This window comes from Neoarius graeffei, chromosome 8, assembly GCF_027579695.1.
Source record: "Neoarius graeffei isolate fNeoGra1 chromosome 8, fNeoGra1.pri, whole genome shotgun sequence".
Lineage (NCBI taxonomy): Eukaryota > Metazoa > Chordata > Actinopteri > Siluriformes > Ariidae > Neoarius > Neoarius graeffei.
The window spans coordinates 23,209,367-23,228,537 of NC_083576.1; the positions used below are offsets into that span (position 1 = coordinate 23,209,367).

At 40.5% G+C, this 19,171-nt stretch overlaps 1 protein-coding gene across 3 annotated transcripts in view; it reads left to right on the forward strand.

Annotated features, from left to right (window-relative positions):
- flt4 (fms related receptor tyrosine kinase 4) overlaps nt 1-19,171 on the forward strand; it is a 133,341-nt gene that overhangs the window by 38,245 nt on the left and 75,925 nt on the right. For all 3 annotated transcript variants that reach the window (XM_060927446.1, XM_060927447.1, XM_060927448.1), the window contains exons 2-6: nt 4,494-4,590; nt 5,435-5,703; nt 7,965-8,089; nt 15,252-15,426; nt 16,333-16,475. In XM_060927446.1, coding sequence (XP_060783429.1) covers nt 4,494-4,590; nt 5,435-5,703; nt 7,965-8,089; nt 15,252-15,426; nt 16,333-16,475 — 809 coding nt within the window. The remainder of the gene's footprint in view (nt 1-4,493; nt 4,591-5,434; nt 5,704-7,964; nt 8,090-15,251; nt 15,427-16,332; nt 16,476-19,171) is intronic.

Sequence of the window (19,171 nt, forward strand, 5' to 3'; positions counted from 1 at the left end):
ATGACAAGATACTATTTCTGTCTAAAATTAGTTTTAATGTCTTTATTTACTATTACTTACTTTTCTAAACATAACCTTGAGCACCTATTTAATAGGATTTCATATGTAGTGTAATATATCCACTCGTTTTGTGAATTACTTTCATCCGTAATTATCTCCAGATGTGCCTGATGTGTCCTGGTGACATATTCATCAGCTATGCTCCCTTAGAGTTCAGTTGTGAGTGTGCTAATAATGGTCGGAGATCATTTGACATGTGTGCTGTGACCTTTAGCCTCGTGTCCTTTTCACATCTGACTCTCACCAGCAGATAAAGTCTTAATAGGCTCTTCAAAGATCAATCACTTTAAAAAACGAATAAATCAAGATCAGTCTACCTTGACTTCTATATCAGTTATTGGTAATTTCATGGATTAGTGTGGATTACCTGTCAGATTTAAAGTATATCTTCAATAATCCCTAAATCTAATATATAATTGCCCTTCGGGGATAAATAAAGTTTGTCTAAGTCTAATATCTTTGTGCATGTTTGATTCTGCTCCAACTCGGTCATCTCAATAACGTCATTTCTTTCCAGCTTAAAACAGCTGATACTCCCACCCTAAAGCAACTCTTTTTTACTGAAAAAAAAAAAAAAATCAATAGCCAGATTTATGTTCCAAATCTACCACATTCTTAATAAAATCTATATATCAGGTATTCATGACATTAAACTATGAATGAACTCTGATAAACTGATAACACTGAAGTTTTACTTATTGGCCTCAAATCTTAATTTCTAAGTCCTAGATTGACACAGATGGACGGTACTTTGGTATAACCATTGACCCACTGCTACCCTTGAGCCTCATTAGGACACTCACTAAAATGCTTTATAGTATCTACACAAAATGTCTTTGACATTTTCTGAATCTAAAAAATAAAGGAGAAAATGTCCATGCCTTTAACATACTCTACCCAGTTAGTGTGTTTCCAATTTTGTTTACATCATCTCATCTCATTATCTCTAGCTGCTTTATCCTGTTCTACAGGGTCGCAGGCAAGCTGGAGCCTATCCCAGCTGACTACGGGCGAAAGGTGGGGTACACCCTGGACAAGTCACCAGGTCATCACAGGGCTGACACATAGGCCAAGCTTACATTAGACCGTATCTGTCTCGTTTTCTTTGCGGATGCACTGTCCGTTTACATTAAAACGCCTGGAAACGCCGGGAAACGGGAATCCGCCAGTGTCCACATATTCAATCTAGATCGTGTCTGGTCCGGTGCTGTGTAAACATTGAGAATACGCGGATACGCTGTGCTGAGCTCTAGCTGGCGTCGTCATTGGACAACATCACTGTGACATCCACCTTCCTGATTCGCTGGTGTTGGTCATGTGACGCGACTGCTGAAAAACAGCGCGGACTTCCGCCTTGTATCACCTTTCATTAAAGAGTATAAAAGTATGAAAATACTGCAAATACTGATGCAAATACTGCCCATTGTGTAGTTATGATTGTCTTTAGGCTTGCCATCCTTCCACTTGCAAGTGGTAAGTGACGCGCATACCCGATATGCACTGAGAGCACACACACAGCGGCTCAGTCCCGAATTACTGCTCGTGCACTTCACTCGCGCGCTCTGTGAGCTGCGCAGGGCCGGAGTGCACACCCTCCAGAGGGCACTCGCTGTTCAGGGCGGAGTGATTTGGAGCGCAGGATGCCTGCGGAGCCGAGTGTATCCGTGTATTGGCGTTGCTGTCTGCAGGCGAATCGTGTATTGGTGTTGCTGTGTGCATGTTAATCGTTTTAAAAACGTTAATCTGATGATCCGCTGATACGGTCTAATGTAAACCCCACCATAGACACAGACAACCATTCACACTCTCATTCACACCTACGGTCAATTTAGAGTCACCAGTTAACCTAACCTGCATGTCTTTGGACTGTGGGGGAAACCGGAGCACCCAGAGGAAACCCACGCAGACACGGGGAGAACATGCAAACTCCACACAGAAAGGCCCTCGCCGGCCATGGGGCTCGAACCCAGACCTTCTTGCTGTGAGGCGACAGCGCTAACCACTACACCACCATGCCGCTTGTTTACATCATATTTAATTAATTTAAAAAGGTGCCATCAGTTCACATCACTCTGGTTTGTCATCAGTTACTCTGGCTACTGCTGTCAGCCCATATCTAATACTCCACATCTAACATCTAAGCTAATACTCATGCTCATACTCATACTCCTTCATGTCCACAATCCCAATGGACTTCCGAGTTGTCCATAAGCTGAAATTGTTCTCCAAGCAGGGTGGTCATTTAGTGTCTTAGTACTTAGGTATCACCTTATGTCAGTCTCTCGAAGACTGAAAAATATGTATAATGGCTGTCTGTACCTTTTATAAACTGACTAATTGTTAAAATATATGGGCAGTATGGTGGTGTATTGGTTAGCACTGTCGCCTCACAGCAAGAAGGTTCTGGGTTCAAGCCCAATGGCTGACGGGGGCCTTCTGTGTGGAGTTTGCATGTTCTCCCTGTGTCTGTGTGGGTTTCCTCCGGGTGCTCCGGTTTCCCCCACAGTCCAAAGACATGCAGGTTAGGCTAACTGGTGTCTCTAAATTGACCGTAGGTATGAATGTGAGCGTGAATGGTTGTTTGTTTCTATGTGTCAGCCCTACAATGATTTGGCGACTTGTCCAGGGTGTACCCTGCCCTCTTGCCCATAGTCAGTTGGGATAGGCTCTAGCTTGCCCGCAACCCTGCACAGGATAAGTGGTTACAGATAATAGGTGGATGTATGGATGTTAAAATATATAGTTTAAGATGAAATTATCTAATAGGTGCAAAAGAAAGGAAAGAAATTCCCAAAACGATGTCACAGCCGTCCATGGTGGAGAGTCTAAGAGAGAATAATTGGCCATGCTGTCTGAGGCTACATCCACACGACAACGGCAACAAGATTTTTTTTTTTTTAAATATCGCGTCCACATGGGCAACGGATCAGTAAAATATCAGGTACATATGGCAACGTTTGCTGAAAACGATGCAATACACATGCCACACCTCTATGTGCGCTGTAAGACGGTCCCATCAGAGACACCAGAACAATAGAAGAAGTAGACGCATGCGCATAAACCCCTTCTTCTGTAGCATCAGCCACATAAAGTTTGGATTATTAATCAGTAGCGTAAAACGAAAGACGCGGAAAAAGGAATGAATGGGGGTAGATGGAAGCCGGTACGCCAACATTCTGATATCCTCCAGAATTCTTTAATGGTCCGGAATAATTTGAATGCTACACGTTGATGGATTACTTTGTTGTTCTACGCCCTTTTTGAGGAATGTATTGTTGGACTTAAACCAACATCTGAAGAGGTGAGATCGCTCCTTTTTTTTCCCTATTTTTGCTGGCGGGATTGTTTTTGTTTTTGGAAAGCAGTGAAAATATTCTGTAAGCGCGTTTCATGAACCAAGTTATAGGATTTGTTGACAACTCGCATCGAGTTCGTTACACTTCTACCTGGCGTGAAGCACTGACAATCATGTGGTTGTGACGTCATCGTAAACAAATCCGTTCTGCTCATCCAGACGACTTCGCAACGGTGCCGTTGCCAGATTTTTCCACTCTGGAACCCGTTCTCAAAAGATTTTGTTTTGGGGCACCCAAAACGCCGGTGCCGTGTGGACGCCAGGCCAAAATGATAAACAATTTTATCAGATTCACCTGAATCCGTTGCCGTGTGGACAGGGCCTGAGAAGGATGGCATTATCCTTCTTCTTCAGTGTTCCGCCTGATAGTTGATCCACTCTGATGGCTTCAACCATCAAAGTTTCTAGGGAGGAGCTACAGTAGTGGTTTCCCATTGCCTTCTACTGGATTATTTTAGAGGTTTTCTCCTCTCAACCATTCACACCTATGGACAATTTAGAGCAGCCAGGTAACCTAACTGCATGTCTTTGGACTGTGGGGGAAACCGGAGCACCCAGAGGAAACCCATGCAGACACAGGGTGAACATGCAAACTCCATACAGAAAGGCCCCCGTCGGCCACTGGGCTCAAACCCAGAACCTTCTTGCTGTGAGGCGACAGTGCTAACAACTACACCACCGTGCCACCCGGCATTATCTCCCCCCCGGTCAATTAAAGAGACACTAGTCATTCATTAGCCATCATGTGAATGTGAAAAAAGACAGCTAGCATTTTCCTCCAAGAGCTACCCTGTAATGTTTGTTCAGCTGCCCTGCAATGTAGCATTAGCAGCAGCTTGAAAAGAAGTACATGCTAGCCTTCACCCAGTTGGTAGCATTTTCCTGATACGTGGTGGGTGGGAATTGGCAAAATTATAAACTTCAAGAATTTGATTTAAAAAAATAGAAACATACATTTTGAATTTCAAAAATCTGTCACAACCCATTATGGCACAATTTATATGGACGTTCATACATTTTGACTAGCTGTTCAAAGCATCTCTTACATCTTAACTCACCCTCTCCTTTTTTCTCCCAGGTCTGGTAGCTGGGTTTTCTATGACCCCTCCTACTCTCAACATCACCAAAGACCAGCTCGTGATTGACGCCAATGACACACTGACAATTACATGCAGGTAATTTCTGAGTATGTCTTGCAGCAACTTTGTGGTCAGTATGTATAAATATCCAGGATACACAGGACCTGTTTTTTAAGTAAACAGTAAGAAATCCTGATGAATTGGACCATATAGCCTTGAGGTTATTTCCACATACAGGGAATGTTACGTTTGGATGAGAATGCAGGGGAAAGATTAAACCCATTTTCAGATAACGCCAGCAGCAATGTATCTTTGAACATTGGGGGGGTTGAAGGTCCATTAATCTTTGGGTCTTCTACAGCTGCCACAGCCAGGAAATTACTGAATAAATTGTTTTTCAGCAGTAGCATGCATGCCTCTTGGGAAGAGAAAATACATATTTTGGCCATGTACCAGCATGAGAAGCATTATATATTGTGTATGGCTGTGGCTCAAGTTCAAAATATTAGTGTATTTCATAATTTTTTTTTCCAGGAGGAAATCAAAAGTTACCTTGTTTGCTTTTGAAATATGCACTATAATAATTGGTATGTGCAGAGAAAGTCTAAGATAAGGGCATAAGGCCTTACAGACTATTAGTCTAGATCTAAGTCATTTGGGAATTCTAATTCTGGGTGCTAATATTTATTGAACATTTATACTGCTATGCATTTTCTTTGGAAAATAAGAATATGACCCAAGAAACTACAAAAGAAAAAAAAAAGCAGTGTATTATAAAATTATGTAAAAAGTCTGAAGCTGAACATTGCATATCATGGAATATGAATGACTGCTTCATAATAACTCCAGTAAGTCTGCAGGTCATTACGCTCATGCTGAAATCTGAGTCTATCTCATAAGCTTTCAACGTGCTAGTGACCTTTTTGATACCTCATCCTAGGGGACAGCATATTCTGGACTGGACCTGGCCAGAGCAGTCTCTCAGCAAAGAGGATTTTAGTGAGCGACATCAGCAGCAGTTGCCCATTCAGGATAAGAGAGCACTGTGGGTGAAGGAGTGCCAGGGGGAGCCTGGGAAACCCTACTGCAAGACCCTGGTGCTGACCAAAAGCCAGAGCAATGACACAGGCTACTACCGTTGCTTCTACCAGGACATTAAAGCTGTTATTGATGGAACTACAGCTGCCAGTTTATATGTCTTTGTTCGAGGTAAATAGAGACAGTGTTTGTATGAAAATCTTGCAACGACTGTGTGTAACGTAACTCTTTTTCAACAATGGTGCATTATCTGTGAATTTTGAACTCGTTTATGTTAGTTGAATGGTCTTAGGCAATCACAACAAATATTTTTGTTATGTTTCATGGTTCAGATGACACATTTCCAATTGAACTTCGTTTCCCCAGATTAAGTCACTGACATTACAGCTGCAACTGAAGGCCTATTTTGTTTACTTTGTACAATTTGACACCATCATAAAACAAGCATAATTAACAAACCATGTAAATATATTCTGTTACATATTATGATTTTTTGCTCATTAACTCGTTATTATAGTTTCTCCTTTCTTTGGGAGATCGACAAGGACATTCAAAGTGGTTGGCCTTATTCAAACATTTAAAGAATACTAAATAATATTATGGCTTGAACATGTTTGCATTTCTTGAGGGGTAAAAAGTAAGAAAAGCAAAGATGTGGCTTAATCTGATGAAAAGACAACGACAGACATTTTTTTCTACTTTTGTTTCTGGCTTGGCATTTTGGCATTTGTGTTTTTGTGGGAAGAACAAAGTCCTATTTTTCTTTATATCTAAATTCTCCCTTGTTGCATACTTGTGAAATGAACACATTTTCCTTGATTTCAAAATGAAAATTCTTTTGGCGAGGGTTTTGTTTCATAAATGAAGCATAACAGTGTTTCAATTGACGTACTTGGGATTAAGTGTTGTTTAGGTGTCGATCATACTTACATGGAATTCAATGTTTATTTTTAAAAAGATTTAGTTTCACCATATTTCCGGAACTAAATTAAAATTAACTTTCTCAACAGAATCTCTCCAGCATAAAATAAGTCACAGAGAAGTACGTTTTGCTGGGAAAAGAGAGGAAAAATGCTTGAGTACAAGCCCTGAGTCACACACTGCTGTGTTTGAAAATGTCTTAATGATTTTTAATGTTCTTTTTTGGAGACAGTTACAACACTGTCATGAGGAAGTTTAGGAGAGATTAAATAATCATGTCGGATTTTTTTTTTTTAAAGCTGTTGAACATATGAAAGGATTGAGAAGAGATTTTGTGATTTATTACAACAAAAGGCAACACTGTGCATGTTTATAGGGGTACTAATTTAATTCTTGGCAAACTAGTTGGGGTAATGTTTATGAACAGCTGATTTGTGTGCAGTTTGTCTGGGTGTTGTTTTGAGCTCATGTGACCGTATTAGAGGCCTGCCTTTTTTTTTTTTTTTTAAGAGCTGAAAAGAAAAAAAGCGTCCGAGTCAGAGATTCATATACAGGTGTCCTGATAGATTGTCTGCTTTTGTAAAATGCCCAGTTATTTCTCCTGACAAGGTGCCGAAACAGTTTCCATAGACCTTACCAGGGGGCTAATTAGAAGCAGCTGAAATCACAGCTATAAATTAGGCCGGAGCACGAAGTAGGTCGGATTGGGCTGCATGTGGATTTGTTTAGGTGACTATCCCATTCTGCACACTCATTCCGTGCCTTGTACACACTGCCTCCATCATTCATGACCACTGCCCATTCTCCACCAGAAGAACCCTCAAAAAGGCACTTCTCCTCCTTGAACTAATTTGTTAACTATCATTACTCAAGGGACTTGTGTATTTTTCCTGTTATGCCTGTGTATGCGGACCACCAACAGACAGACACATAAGCCTCCAGATTAAAGCTTTTGTTTGCACTCTGAAAGACTGTAGTGATTATATTCTGAACAGAAAATGGTGGGTGTAGAAATAACAGCACCTTTCGGAGAAGCATATAGCGCTGCCTGATATACAAGTAGCACCCACAGTGGAAAACAAAGCTTGGGGCGGTTTACTACACCCACATATGGCCTCTGAGTAAGAGAAAATCACTGTAATAGCAGCTTTGCAAATGGATATATAAAATCTGAAAATGATTACTATAAACCCTTTCTTTGCTATTTAATGCCAATATGAGCCACATCACTTTGTACAATGACCTGAAGATGATGGCATGGTTGTGGAATCTGAATGCCATGGTTTTGGTCTTGATGCGTTCTGGTGTCAACAGTTTTCAACAAAGACATGAATTTTATATGAGATTTATATTGGAGTACAGAAGACTGTAGACCATTTGAGGTGAAGGTTATATTTTATAATGCAGAGGTTATACTCGTGTGTTCTTTCATTCTTTTATAATTCCTACCAGATCACAAACTGACTGACGTTTTTCTGCCTAATTTCAAAACTTGATTTTTCCCCCTATAGACCCAGATCATCCATTCATCAAGATGAATGACAACATGGAAACCATCTTTATAACAGCATCTGACACACACATCGAAGTGCCATGTCTGGTCTCAGATCCTGAACTAAATGTCAAACTCTTTTTGGTAGGTATACGACCAGGTACGCTGGACAGATTAGTTGGTGCCATTAATACCACCTTTAATACCATAGTGTATTGGACTACTGGCATGATTCTCAGTCAATCCTATGTGTAGATAGTACAAAAAGGCACATTACAAATTGCTATGTTGCACTCAAAAGTGTGGTTCATACGCATGTGAAGGGCAAAGTGGTTATAATAACTGAAAAAGAAAAACGTAAACACATTAGATATTATGGATCAAATATAAAGGTGTGTGTGTATATATAACAATGGAATATAAGGAACACAAAACCACATATGGTTGCTCGTCACTGCACCATGCATAAACTTGATTATTTATTAATCACTTGTTTATTAAGGTATTCCTACGGAGCCGTAGAGGGGACATGGTGAATAAAAAAATAACAAAGCGTGGGAACGACTTATAAGGCGTGTGCACGAGATATTAATGCGCGCGCACGAGTTATAACCCGTGCGCACGCTTTGCGTTAAGGCGTGCGCTCGGGTAGTTAAAAGTGAGGGGACGAGTTACAAATCGTTCCCTCGCTTTCATTAAGGCGTGTGCACGAGGTATTAAATCGTTCCCTCGCTTTCATTAAGGCGTGTGCACGAGATATTAAATCGTTCCCTCGCTTTCATTAAGGCGTGAGCACGAGATATTAATACGTGCGCTCGAGTTATAAAGGCGTGCGCACGGGTTATTAAAAAGTGAGGGAACGTCTTTAAACGCGTTCCCTCGGTTTATATCCAAGGCGTGGGAATGATATCCTATGTCGTTCCCTCGACTTATTAAAATATTCCCACAATATCCTTGTTTTCGTTGATCTCATTGCCTACACACACACACACGTACACACAGGCTGCAGGTCACCATGGTAGCTCCGGAAATACTAGACGCTATTTTATTATATTTTAATACTGGACTCAGATACACAGAAATCCTCGATGCACTTGCATCCCAATATGGCTTTATTATAAGTCTGAGACACCTCAAGAGAGTTCTGAGAGAGAATGGGCTTCGCCGTCGTAGTTTTTCTGACCTAGGAACGACTATAGATTTCATCATCAGCCAACTAAATAGCCCAGGTCGCCTCCACGGGTACCGCTGGATGCACGCAAAGTGCCTGGAACATGGCATTCAGGAAAAAACAGAGGATGTACGGATTATCCTTCAACTACTGGACCCAGAGAGTGTTGCGCTACGCCGTCGTCGTACACTTCAGCGCAGACAGTACTTTTCCAAAGGACCCAATTTCATTTGGCATGTCGATTCTTCTGACAAACTAAAACCGTTCGGAATCTGCATAAACGGATGCATAGACGGGTTTTCCCGTAGGATCGTCTGGCTGAAAGCCGCACACACAAGTAGTAACCCGCGAGTGATTGGCAGTTACTATGTGGATGCAGTGGAGAGGTTAGGTGGATGCCCGAGAATCGTACGAACTTTTTGGAACTGAGAATGTGACTGTGCGAGACATCCAGAAGTTCTTCAGGCGTGACGGAGAAGACGACAGGGCAGGGGACCGAAGCTACATCTCCGGGGCCAGCACTGCAAATCAGCGTATTGAATCTTGGTGGGGCCAGTTGCGTAGACAAGGGGCTGAATACTGGATCGAGTTCTTCGGAGAGCTGAAGAACTTCTGGATGTCTCGCACAGTCACATTCTCAGTTCCAAAAAGTTCGTACGATTCTCGGGCATCCACCTAACCTCTCCACTGCATCCACATAGTAACTGCCAATCACTCGCGGGTTACTACTTGTGTGTGCGGCTTTCAGCCAGACGATCCTACGGGAAAACCCGTCTATGCATCCGTTTATGCAGATTCCGAACGGTTTTAGTTTGTCAGAAGAATCGACATGCCAAATGAAATTGGGTCCTTTGGAAAAGTACTGTCTGCGCTGAAGTGTACGACGACGGCGTAGCGCAACACTCTCTGGGTCCAGTAGTTGAAGGATAATCCGTACATCCTCTGTTTTTTCCTGAATGCCATGTTCCAGGCACTTTGCGTGCATCCAGCGGTACCCGTGGAGGCGACCTGGGCTATTTAGTTGGCTGATGATGAAATCTATAGTCGTTCCTAGGTCAGAAAAACTACGACGGCGAAGCCCATTCTCTCTCAGAACTCTCTTGAGGTGTCTCAGACTTATAATAAACAGAGGTGTCAAAAGTATTACCATTTATTACTCAAATAGAAGTATAGATACTATGGTTTAGAAATACTTTTCATGAAGTAAAAGTATCAGCTGAAGCTTTTTACTCAAGTAAAAGTAAAAAGTATACTGATTTCTAAACTACTTTAAAGTACAAAAGTAAAAGTAATGAAAGAGGAAAAAATGCTATTAAGGACAAAGGCGCAGCCTAGAAGTCCACATACAGTCCATTCTCCTGACCCGTTAAAATGTGTTTCATGGAGCACAAGTAATAATGACTTGTTGTCTGTAAGTGTTGTAATGGTGTAAAACTTCATACCTCAGAAGTAAGTTATCAATACATTTTTATTGAAAATGTATATATTAAAACACACACACACACACACACACACACACACACACACACACACACACACACACACACACACAAACATGTCTCGACCACATCACCCCATCCTACTGATCCACACAGATGGAAAAAACAACTAAAGTAATACGATTTATTTGAAAAGATTGCAGCATTGTAATGTCCAAAATATTGTATAACGCAATATTTTTGCAGTATGCTGGCAATCATTTTGTGTCCAAAGTTGCATTGCATTCACTGTCTAAACGGCAGTAATAATACAGTATTTGAATGCTATGAATGAATGAATGAATGAATGAATACTACACTAACACTACTGTAAAATTACAGTTTTTTTCTTTTTCATATGGGACGTGCAGTAGAGGCAGCAGGTTCCAGTTAAAATGCAAGAAAAACACTTTCTCATCCCTACTAGTTACTGGCTCACCGAGAGAAGTCAACAGAATGTTTGTGTTCCAGCAATGCGAGGCTGAACACAGGCGAGGAGAGAAAGGGCAGCCGCTGGAATGCCGACACACTACAAGCTCATATAACGTTTACTAAGCTAAGACCTGTCACTTTACTCACTAACACCCACCAACATACCATAACTGCGTTTGTAAACTTAACCTGACTCAGAAAAGAGAATGCCGCATGGTTCGTGGGGGGGGGGGGATTCCACTCCTGACAAACGAACGAGAGCCCGCAATTTACTAACGGTGTTGAAGTCAGAGCTCTGATTGCTGTGTGCTTGGAGCGCCCTGAGTGGCAGTTTATTAGGTGGACAAAGTAATATAAGTAATATAAAGATTGGCGCAATGAAATGCAAGTAACGAGACTATTATAAACGTAACGAAGTAAAAGTAAATGCTTGAAAATGTAACGAGTAGAGATAAAAAGTAGGTTGAAAATTATTACTCCAGTAAAGTAGAAAGTACCAAAATTTCTACTTAAGTAAAGTAACGAAGTATTTGTACTTCGTTACTTGACACTTGACACTCAGATACACAGAAATCCTCGATGCACTTGCATCCCAATATGGCTTTATTATTAATAAAGCCATATTGGGATGCAAGTGCATCGAGGATTTCTGTGTATCTGAGTCCAGTATTAAAATATAATAAAATAGCGTCTAGTATTTCCGGAGCTACCATGGTGACCTACAGCCTGTGTGTACGTGTGTGTGTGTGTGTGTGTAGGCAACGAGATCAACGAAAACAAGGACATTGTGGGAATATTTTAATAAGTCGAGGGAACGACATAGGATATCATTCCCACGCCTTGGATATAAACCGAGGGAACGCGTTTTAAGACGTTCCCTCACTTTTTAATAACCCGTGCGCACGCCTTTATAACTCGAGCGCACGTATTAATATCTCGTGCTCACGCCTTAATGAAAGCGAGGGAACGATTTAATATCTCGTGCACACGCCTTAATGAAAGCGAGGGAACGATTTGTAACTCGTCCCCTCACTTTTAACTACCCGAGCGCACGCCTTAACGCAAAGCGTGCGCACGGGTTATAACTCGTGCGCGCGCATTAATATCTCGTGCACACGCCTTATAAGTCGTTCCCACGCTTTGTTATTTTTTTATTCACCATGTCCCCTCTACGGCTCCGTAGTATTCTGAAAAAACTGCATTTTATACATTCAGCCACATTTTTTTAAATTACATTTTCATTATGCTGGCTGAAAGGGCAATGCTAATGAGAATTGCTGAGAGAATTTAATTAACTATAAAGAGTTTCCAAAGTGCATTTTTAATCAGAGGCTTTTAATACACTTCATCCATCTCATTAGGCTTAATGTTCTGATGAAGGACTTATTGCATGCCAATTTGAGATTAGCTATATCTCCTTTAAATCCAATAGGAAGTCTGGGGGCTCTCCACACTGTTCTTCCCCTATGGACATGCAGTCAGATATGAAAAATGTAATAACAAAAATGGTTTAAAAAAACCCACTCGGTCCTGAAATACTCTGTCTCCCATCATTCCCTGTCAGACTTTTTAGATGAACCTTCACATTGCATTGCTATTGCTATTAACTAATGCATAGAAAATGTTAATTCAAAAGTTTGTACACACCTAATTTTTCCTTATTTTTATTAATTAAAAGACAGTTCGTGTTTTAAAGTAATGATGGCTGTCGTTTCTCTTTACTTAGTTGGGTGGTTCTTGACATAATATGGATTACTACAGTTGTGGAATAGGACTATTTATTTTTATTATTTACTGTTTGATCTCAAACACGGGGCGGCACGGTGGTGTAGTGGTTAGCGCTGTCGCCTCACAGCAAGAAGGTCCTGGGTTCGAGCCCCGGGGCCGGCGAGGGCCTTTCTGTGTGGAGTTTGCATGTTCTCCCCGTGTCCGCATGGGTTTCCTCCGGGTGCTCCGGTTTCCCCCACAGTCCAAAGACATGCAGGTTAGGTTAACTGGTGACTCTAAATTGACCGTAGGTGTGAATGTGGGTGTGAATGGTTGTCTGTGTCTATGTGTCAGCCCTGTGATGACCTGGCGACTTGTCCAGGGTGTACCCCGCTTTTCGCCCGTGGTCAGCTGGGATAGGCTCCAGCTTGCCTGCGACCCTGTAGAAGGATAAAGCGGCTAGAGATAATGAGATGAGAGATGAGATGAGATCTCAAACACATTAAGAAGGCAAGAAACTGCACTAATTAACTTTTGATGAGATATAACTGAAGCTGGTTAAGATAATGCCAATAATGTGCAAAACATCAAGGTAAACGCTGGATACATTGAAGAATCTAAACTCCATCCATCCATTATCCATAACCACTTATCCTGTGCAGGATCGCAGGCAAGCTGGAGCTTGTCCCAGCTGACTGTGGGTGAGAGGCGGGGTACACCCTGGACAAGTCGCCAGATCATCGTGGGGCTGACACATAGAGACAAACAACCATTCACACTCACATTCACACCTACAGTCAATTTAGAGCCACTAATTAGCCTAATTTACTTGTCTTTGGACTGGGGGGGAAACCGGAGCACCTGGAGGAAACCCATGCAGACATGGGGAGAACATGCAAACTCCACACAGAAGGCCCCCATTGGCCACTAGGCTCAAACCCAGAACCTTCTTGCTCTGAGGCAACAGTGCTAACCACTACACCACCATACCACCCAGAATCTAAAATATGAAACTTTTTTGTTGTTGTTGTTTACCACATAATTCTATATACAGTACCAGTCAAAAAAATTTGGAGACACTTACCCATTATTATGACTGTTTGTGTCCAAACTTTTGACTGGTACTCTATGTTCCATATGTTATTTCGTAGTTTTAATGGCTTCAGTATTGTTCTATATTGTAGAAAATAGTCAAAATGCAGAAAAACCTCTGAATGAGTAGGGGTGTCCAAACTTTTGACTGGGGCTTATAATAATTGACATCAGTTGTGATTTAAGACTTTTTTTTTTTCCTGGTAAACATAGCACCTGAGTCACACTTTATATCCTGACTTACATTTGAATGGCATTACATCTGTACCTGTGTACATTTCTAGTACGAGTCCCTTAATGAATTGGGATGGTGTGACACATCAGACATGAAACCCAAACTCCAGTTTAATTTAGGGTCAAAGAAATATACGTAACTCTGTCATTAAGTTGTCATGATTTTGTGATAAGTTTTCCTTACATTTTTATAAATAGTGAACTACATGTTTATGGCCAGAGAAAATATTTGCAATTATATCTCTCATCAAAAAATTCCCATGCATGGATTGGCCAAGGATGGCTCATGTGACATAAAATAGTTCCATCACTGATTCAGCAATGTATCTCGTGACGTCAAAAATAAAAAAATAAAATAAAAAATGGATATAGTGTGAGTCAGTCATGGTATATCCTGGATATACCATGAACTGACATCACAATTTCAAACTATATGGCCGACTTGAGTCACAGCTGTGGCTCCGTGAGCATTTCTGCGTGTGTAGATCTCTGTATTATGACCATGCCTAGTGAGACAGGTGATAACATTGTACATTGCATATGCACAGGTTGAAGGTCACGCCGACATAAACAACAAACATGGCTGCTTCCAGTGAGTTTATGCCAAGATTTAATCTTAACACTTTTGATTTGGAATTTTTTGATGAGGGATTTAAATCAAATATACCATGTACTATTAAGAGGCACCAGTAGTTATTGACAGTCACTCTTTGGTGACTGGCTGTGCCCCTCAGAAAATAGTACTCTGCCAGTCACCTCAGAAAATCAATAATTTCAACCAAAGCCTCTCAGTGCATGGTATATTTGATTACTGTGTCATGGTATTTCCCTAAGTATTTATAAAAATCCTATAAGCGGAAATGCCAGAAGTATGTTGAGCTACAAAGTTGGTTGTCATGGCTGTCTAATATAGGTTATCTTAAAAGTGTCTTAACATAAGTTTATGTCAGTACAAATTTATGTCACTTGACTCGAGTGTTACGTAAACCTGACATCAAAATTAATGAAAGCAATATTCATGGTAAACCATGGCTATCATACAAACAAAAATGTTTATGTGGGTTCCTCTGACGTTGATGTTCTTCTGATGTATGTTGGTGCAATGCAGCCTTGTGAACTATGAAGCATTACCATTCAAGCAGCATTTGCTTGAACTTTTTTGACATTTCCTCCTTTTGCCTTTGTTCTGTAGTTAGATCAACCCACTGTGCCTTTTGAAAGTAAAGAGATCACATGGAACAACAAGAGGGGTTGGTCTGTTCCCAGGCATGTCATCTACCATATGGCCATGCTTTTAGGCTTCTTCTGTTCCTTGACGTTACACGACAAAGAATACAGTTCCAAGGTCTACATTGTGATGGAAACAGGTGAGACTCTATTCATGTATGTTTTCAGAAAGATACAAATACCTCTCCATGTTGATCCAGTGAAGTAAAAGTAATCATTGACATGAGTCAGTCATTGTATATCCTGGATATACCATGAACTGACATCACAATTTCAAGCTATACTGCTGACTTGAGTCACAGCTGTGGCTCTGCAAGCATTTCTGTGTGTGTAGATCTACGTATTATGATCATGCCTAGTGAGGCAGGTGATAGCATGGTACACTGCACATACCGTACGCAGGTCAAAGGTTGCGCCGATGTAAACAGCAAACATGGCTGCCTCCAGTGAGTTTATGCCAAGATTCAATCTCAACACTTTTAGTTTGGAATTTTTTGATGAGTGATTTAAATCTAATATACCATGTACAAAGAGGCACCGGTAATTACAGATTCTCTTTGGTAACTGGCTTGAATACATCTCTCCATTTCAAAGTACATGTATTGGCATGTGAACTGTTTTGATCAAGTTTGGGAATTGGCAGATGATTAGTTTATTTCAAGTGGAGGGGAAGAACATTAGCATAACCTTCAGTTTACATAATTTGAGAAGGTTAATGGCGCATTAAACTAAATACTCGCCCACTCAAAGTACAAATATTGAATTAAACATGAGATAATGACACGAGGTTATGCAGTATAGGCTTGGATTCAAACAAGCAAATTAATATTCAGCAAAATATTATCTTAACAGGATTTTGTTCAGGTTATTCTGATCAATTTGGGATGAGATTAAACTCATTAGTCATTGTCAGAATTAATTCCAATATTAATCATGAAACCATGCAACCAGAAAATGTTTTTAGATCTATGTGGGCTCTAAATCTATACTGAACCTAAAATGATAGAAGTGCTGACTGTCCAAGTGATGATTGTGACACTCTGCAGGAAGAAAGTTTTATGACCTCAAGCTGTTTCCTGAAGACTCACCCATTGAGCTAATGCGAGGCGATGTCCTCATCCTCAACTGCACAGCACTGGTAGAGCACAACACAGGCGTGGAATTCAAATGGGCCTACCCAGGACAAAAGGTAAAAATGTTTTGCAAGAGATGGAGTCCTTTTGACAAAATCAAAATGCATTACATTCATGAACAATAGACAGAAGTGAATATCAATCTGTAAATATACACATCCATAGATCGTTTTGTCCAACAGCGTCTTGTGTTTCAGTCAACCTTCCACTTGTCTGAACCTTCAAAGACAGAAAAGGAAAAAAAACCTCAGAAAATAAATACAGTATCCAGTTATCATCGATCACAGCAAGTCTCTGTAATCTTGAAGTTCCTGCTTTTCCGAGGTTTTTGCATTGGCAAAATAACCATATACTGTACATTCATAACATACAAATTCATAAAAGATGTAGTAGACAGGATTTTTTTCATTCACTTGAAAGACACATGCTAATTCTTGACCATGTTACCTTAAAGAAAACTAAACATCTCTTTACCTTAAAGAAAATTTGAAATGTTAAATAACCAGTCCTGTAGATTGTAGCTTATTTGCTAGACAGTAAGCAAACAAAGAGCAATATGAACCACAAACGTATTACAACTACTACAGTGGTGCTTGAAAGTTTGTGAACCCTTTAGAATTTTCTGTATTTTTGCATAAATATGACCTAAAACATCATCAGATTTTCACACAAGTCCTAAAAGTAGATAAAGAGAACCTAGTTAAACAAATGAGACAAAATATTATACTTGGTCATTTATTTATTGAGGAAAATGATCCAATATTACATATCTGTGAGTGGCAAAAGTATGTGAACCTCTAGGATTAGCAGTTAATTTGAAGGTGAAATTAGAGTCAGGTGTTTTCAATCAATGGGATGACAATCAGGTGTGAGTGGGCACCCTGTTTTATTTAAAGAACAGGGATCTATCAAAGTCTGATATTCACAACGCATGTTTGTGGAAGTGTATCATGGCTCAAACAAAGGAGATTTCTGAGGACCTCAGAAAAAAGCATTGTTGATGCTCATCAGGCTGGAAAAGGTTACAAAACCATCTCTAAAGAGTTTGGACTTCACCAATCCACAGTCAGACATATTATGTACAAATGGAGGAAATTCAAGACCATTGTTACCCTTCCCAGGAGTGGTCGACCAACAAGAGCAAAGCGTGTAATAGTCGGCGAGGTCACAAAGGACCCCAGGGTAACTTCTAAGCAACTGAAGGCCTCTCTCACATTGGCTAATGTTCATGAGTCCACCATCAGGACAACACTGAACAACAATGGTGTTCATGGCAGGGTTGCAAGGAGAAAGCCACTGCTCTCCAAAAAGAACACTGCTGCTTGTCTGCAATTTGCTAAAGATCATGTGGACAAGCCAGAAGGCTATTGGAAAAATGTTTTGTGGACGGATGAGACCAAAATTGAACTTTTTGGCTTAAATGAGAAGCATTATGTTTGGAGAAAGGAAAACACTGCATTCCAGCATAAGAACCTTATCCCATCTGTGAAACATGGTGGTGGTAATATCATGGTTTGGGCCTGTTTTGCTGCATCTGAGCTAGGATGGCTTGCCATCATTGATGGAGCAAGGAATTCTGAATTATACCAGTTAATTCTAAAGGAAAACGTCAGGACATCTGTCCATGAACTGAATCTCAAGAGAAGGTGGGTCATGCAGCAAGACAACGACCCTAAGCACACAAGTCGTTCTACCAAAGAATGGTTAAAGAAGAATAAAGTTAATGTTTTGGAATGGCCAAGTCAAAGTCCTGACCTTAATCGAATTGAAGTGTTGTGGAAGGACCTGAAGCGAGCAGTTCATGTGAGGAAACCCACCAACATCCCAGAGTTGAAGCTGTTCTGTATGGAGGAATAGGCTAAAATTCCTCCAAGCCAGTGTGGAGGACTGATCAGCAGTTACCGGAAATGTTTAGTTGCAGTTATTGCCGCACAAGGTCACACCAGATGCTGATAGCAAAGGTTCACATACTTTTGCTACTCACAGATATGTAATATTCTATTTTTATTTATTGCATTGCCTGTTTGCACCGTGGGTCAGAGAGGACTGATATTTCATCTGTGCTGTATGTCGAGCATGTATAGCATATTTGACAATAAAGTTGACCTGACTTGATATTGGATCATTTTCCTCAATAAATAAATGACCAAGTATTATATTTTTGTTTTGTTTTTTTAACTGGGTTCTCTTTATGTACTTTTAGGACTTGTGTGAAAATCTGATGATGCTTTAGGCCATATTTATGCAGAAAAATAGAAAATTCTGAAGGGTTCACAAACTTTCAAGCACCACTGTAAATGGCATACATACAGTATAAGATTCTTATCTTTTTAAATTTTATTAATTATTTGTACTCAGCCATTTGATTTATTTCATCCTCAATTTCCTTACAAAATGCTTTTTTAAACGGATAAGAATAGAAAATCCAAACATCACTGAAACTGGGACCTAAACAGAATCCAGTGATGTAGTCCTGTTCTTATAACTAGCCTTGAAACATGGACCTATTTTTGAGATTATGAATACACAAAGGTGGTTAATGTGGTTAGATCCCTATAGAGGTCTTTCACTGACGTCACAGGTTTTTGTTTTTCACGCAGCATCCGCCATATTGCCGGGTAAACAAAGAAACAGCTGTGACGGTTAATAATGAAAATCGAGATGACTGCAGTCAGTACAATCTCTCTGAAATTATTAAAAATTTAGATTATACCAGCATATCGCGCTGCATCCAAAAGCTGAAACATGCAGG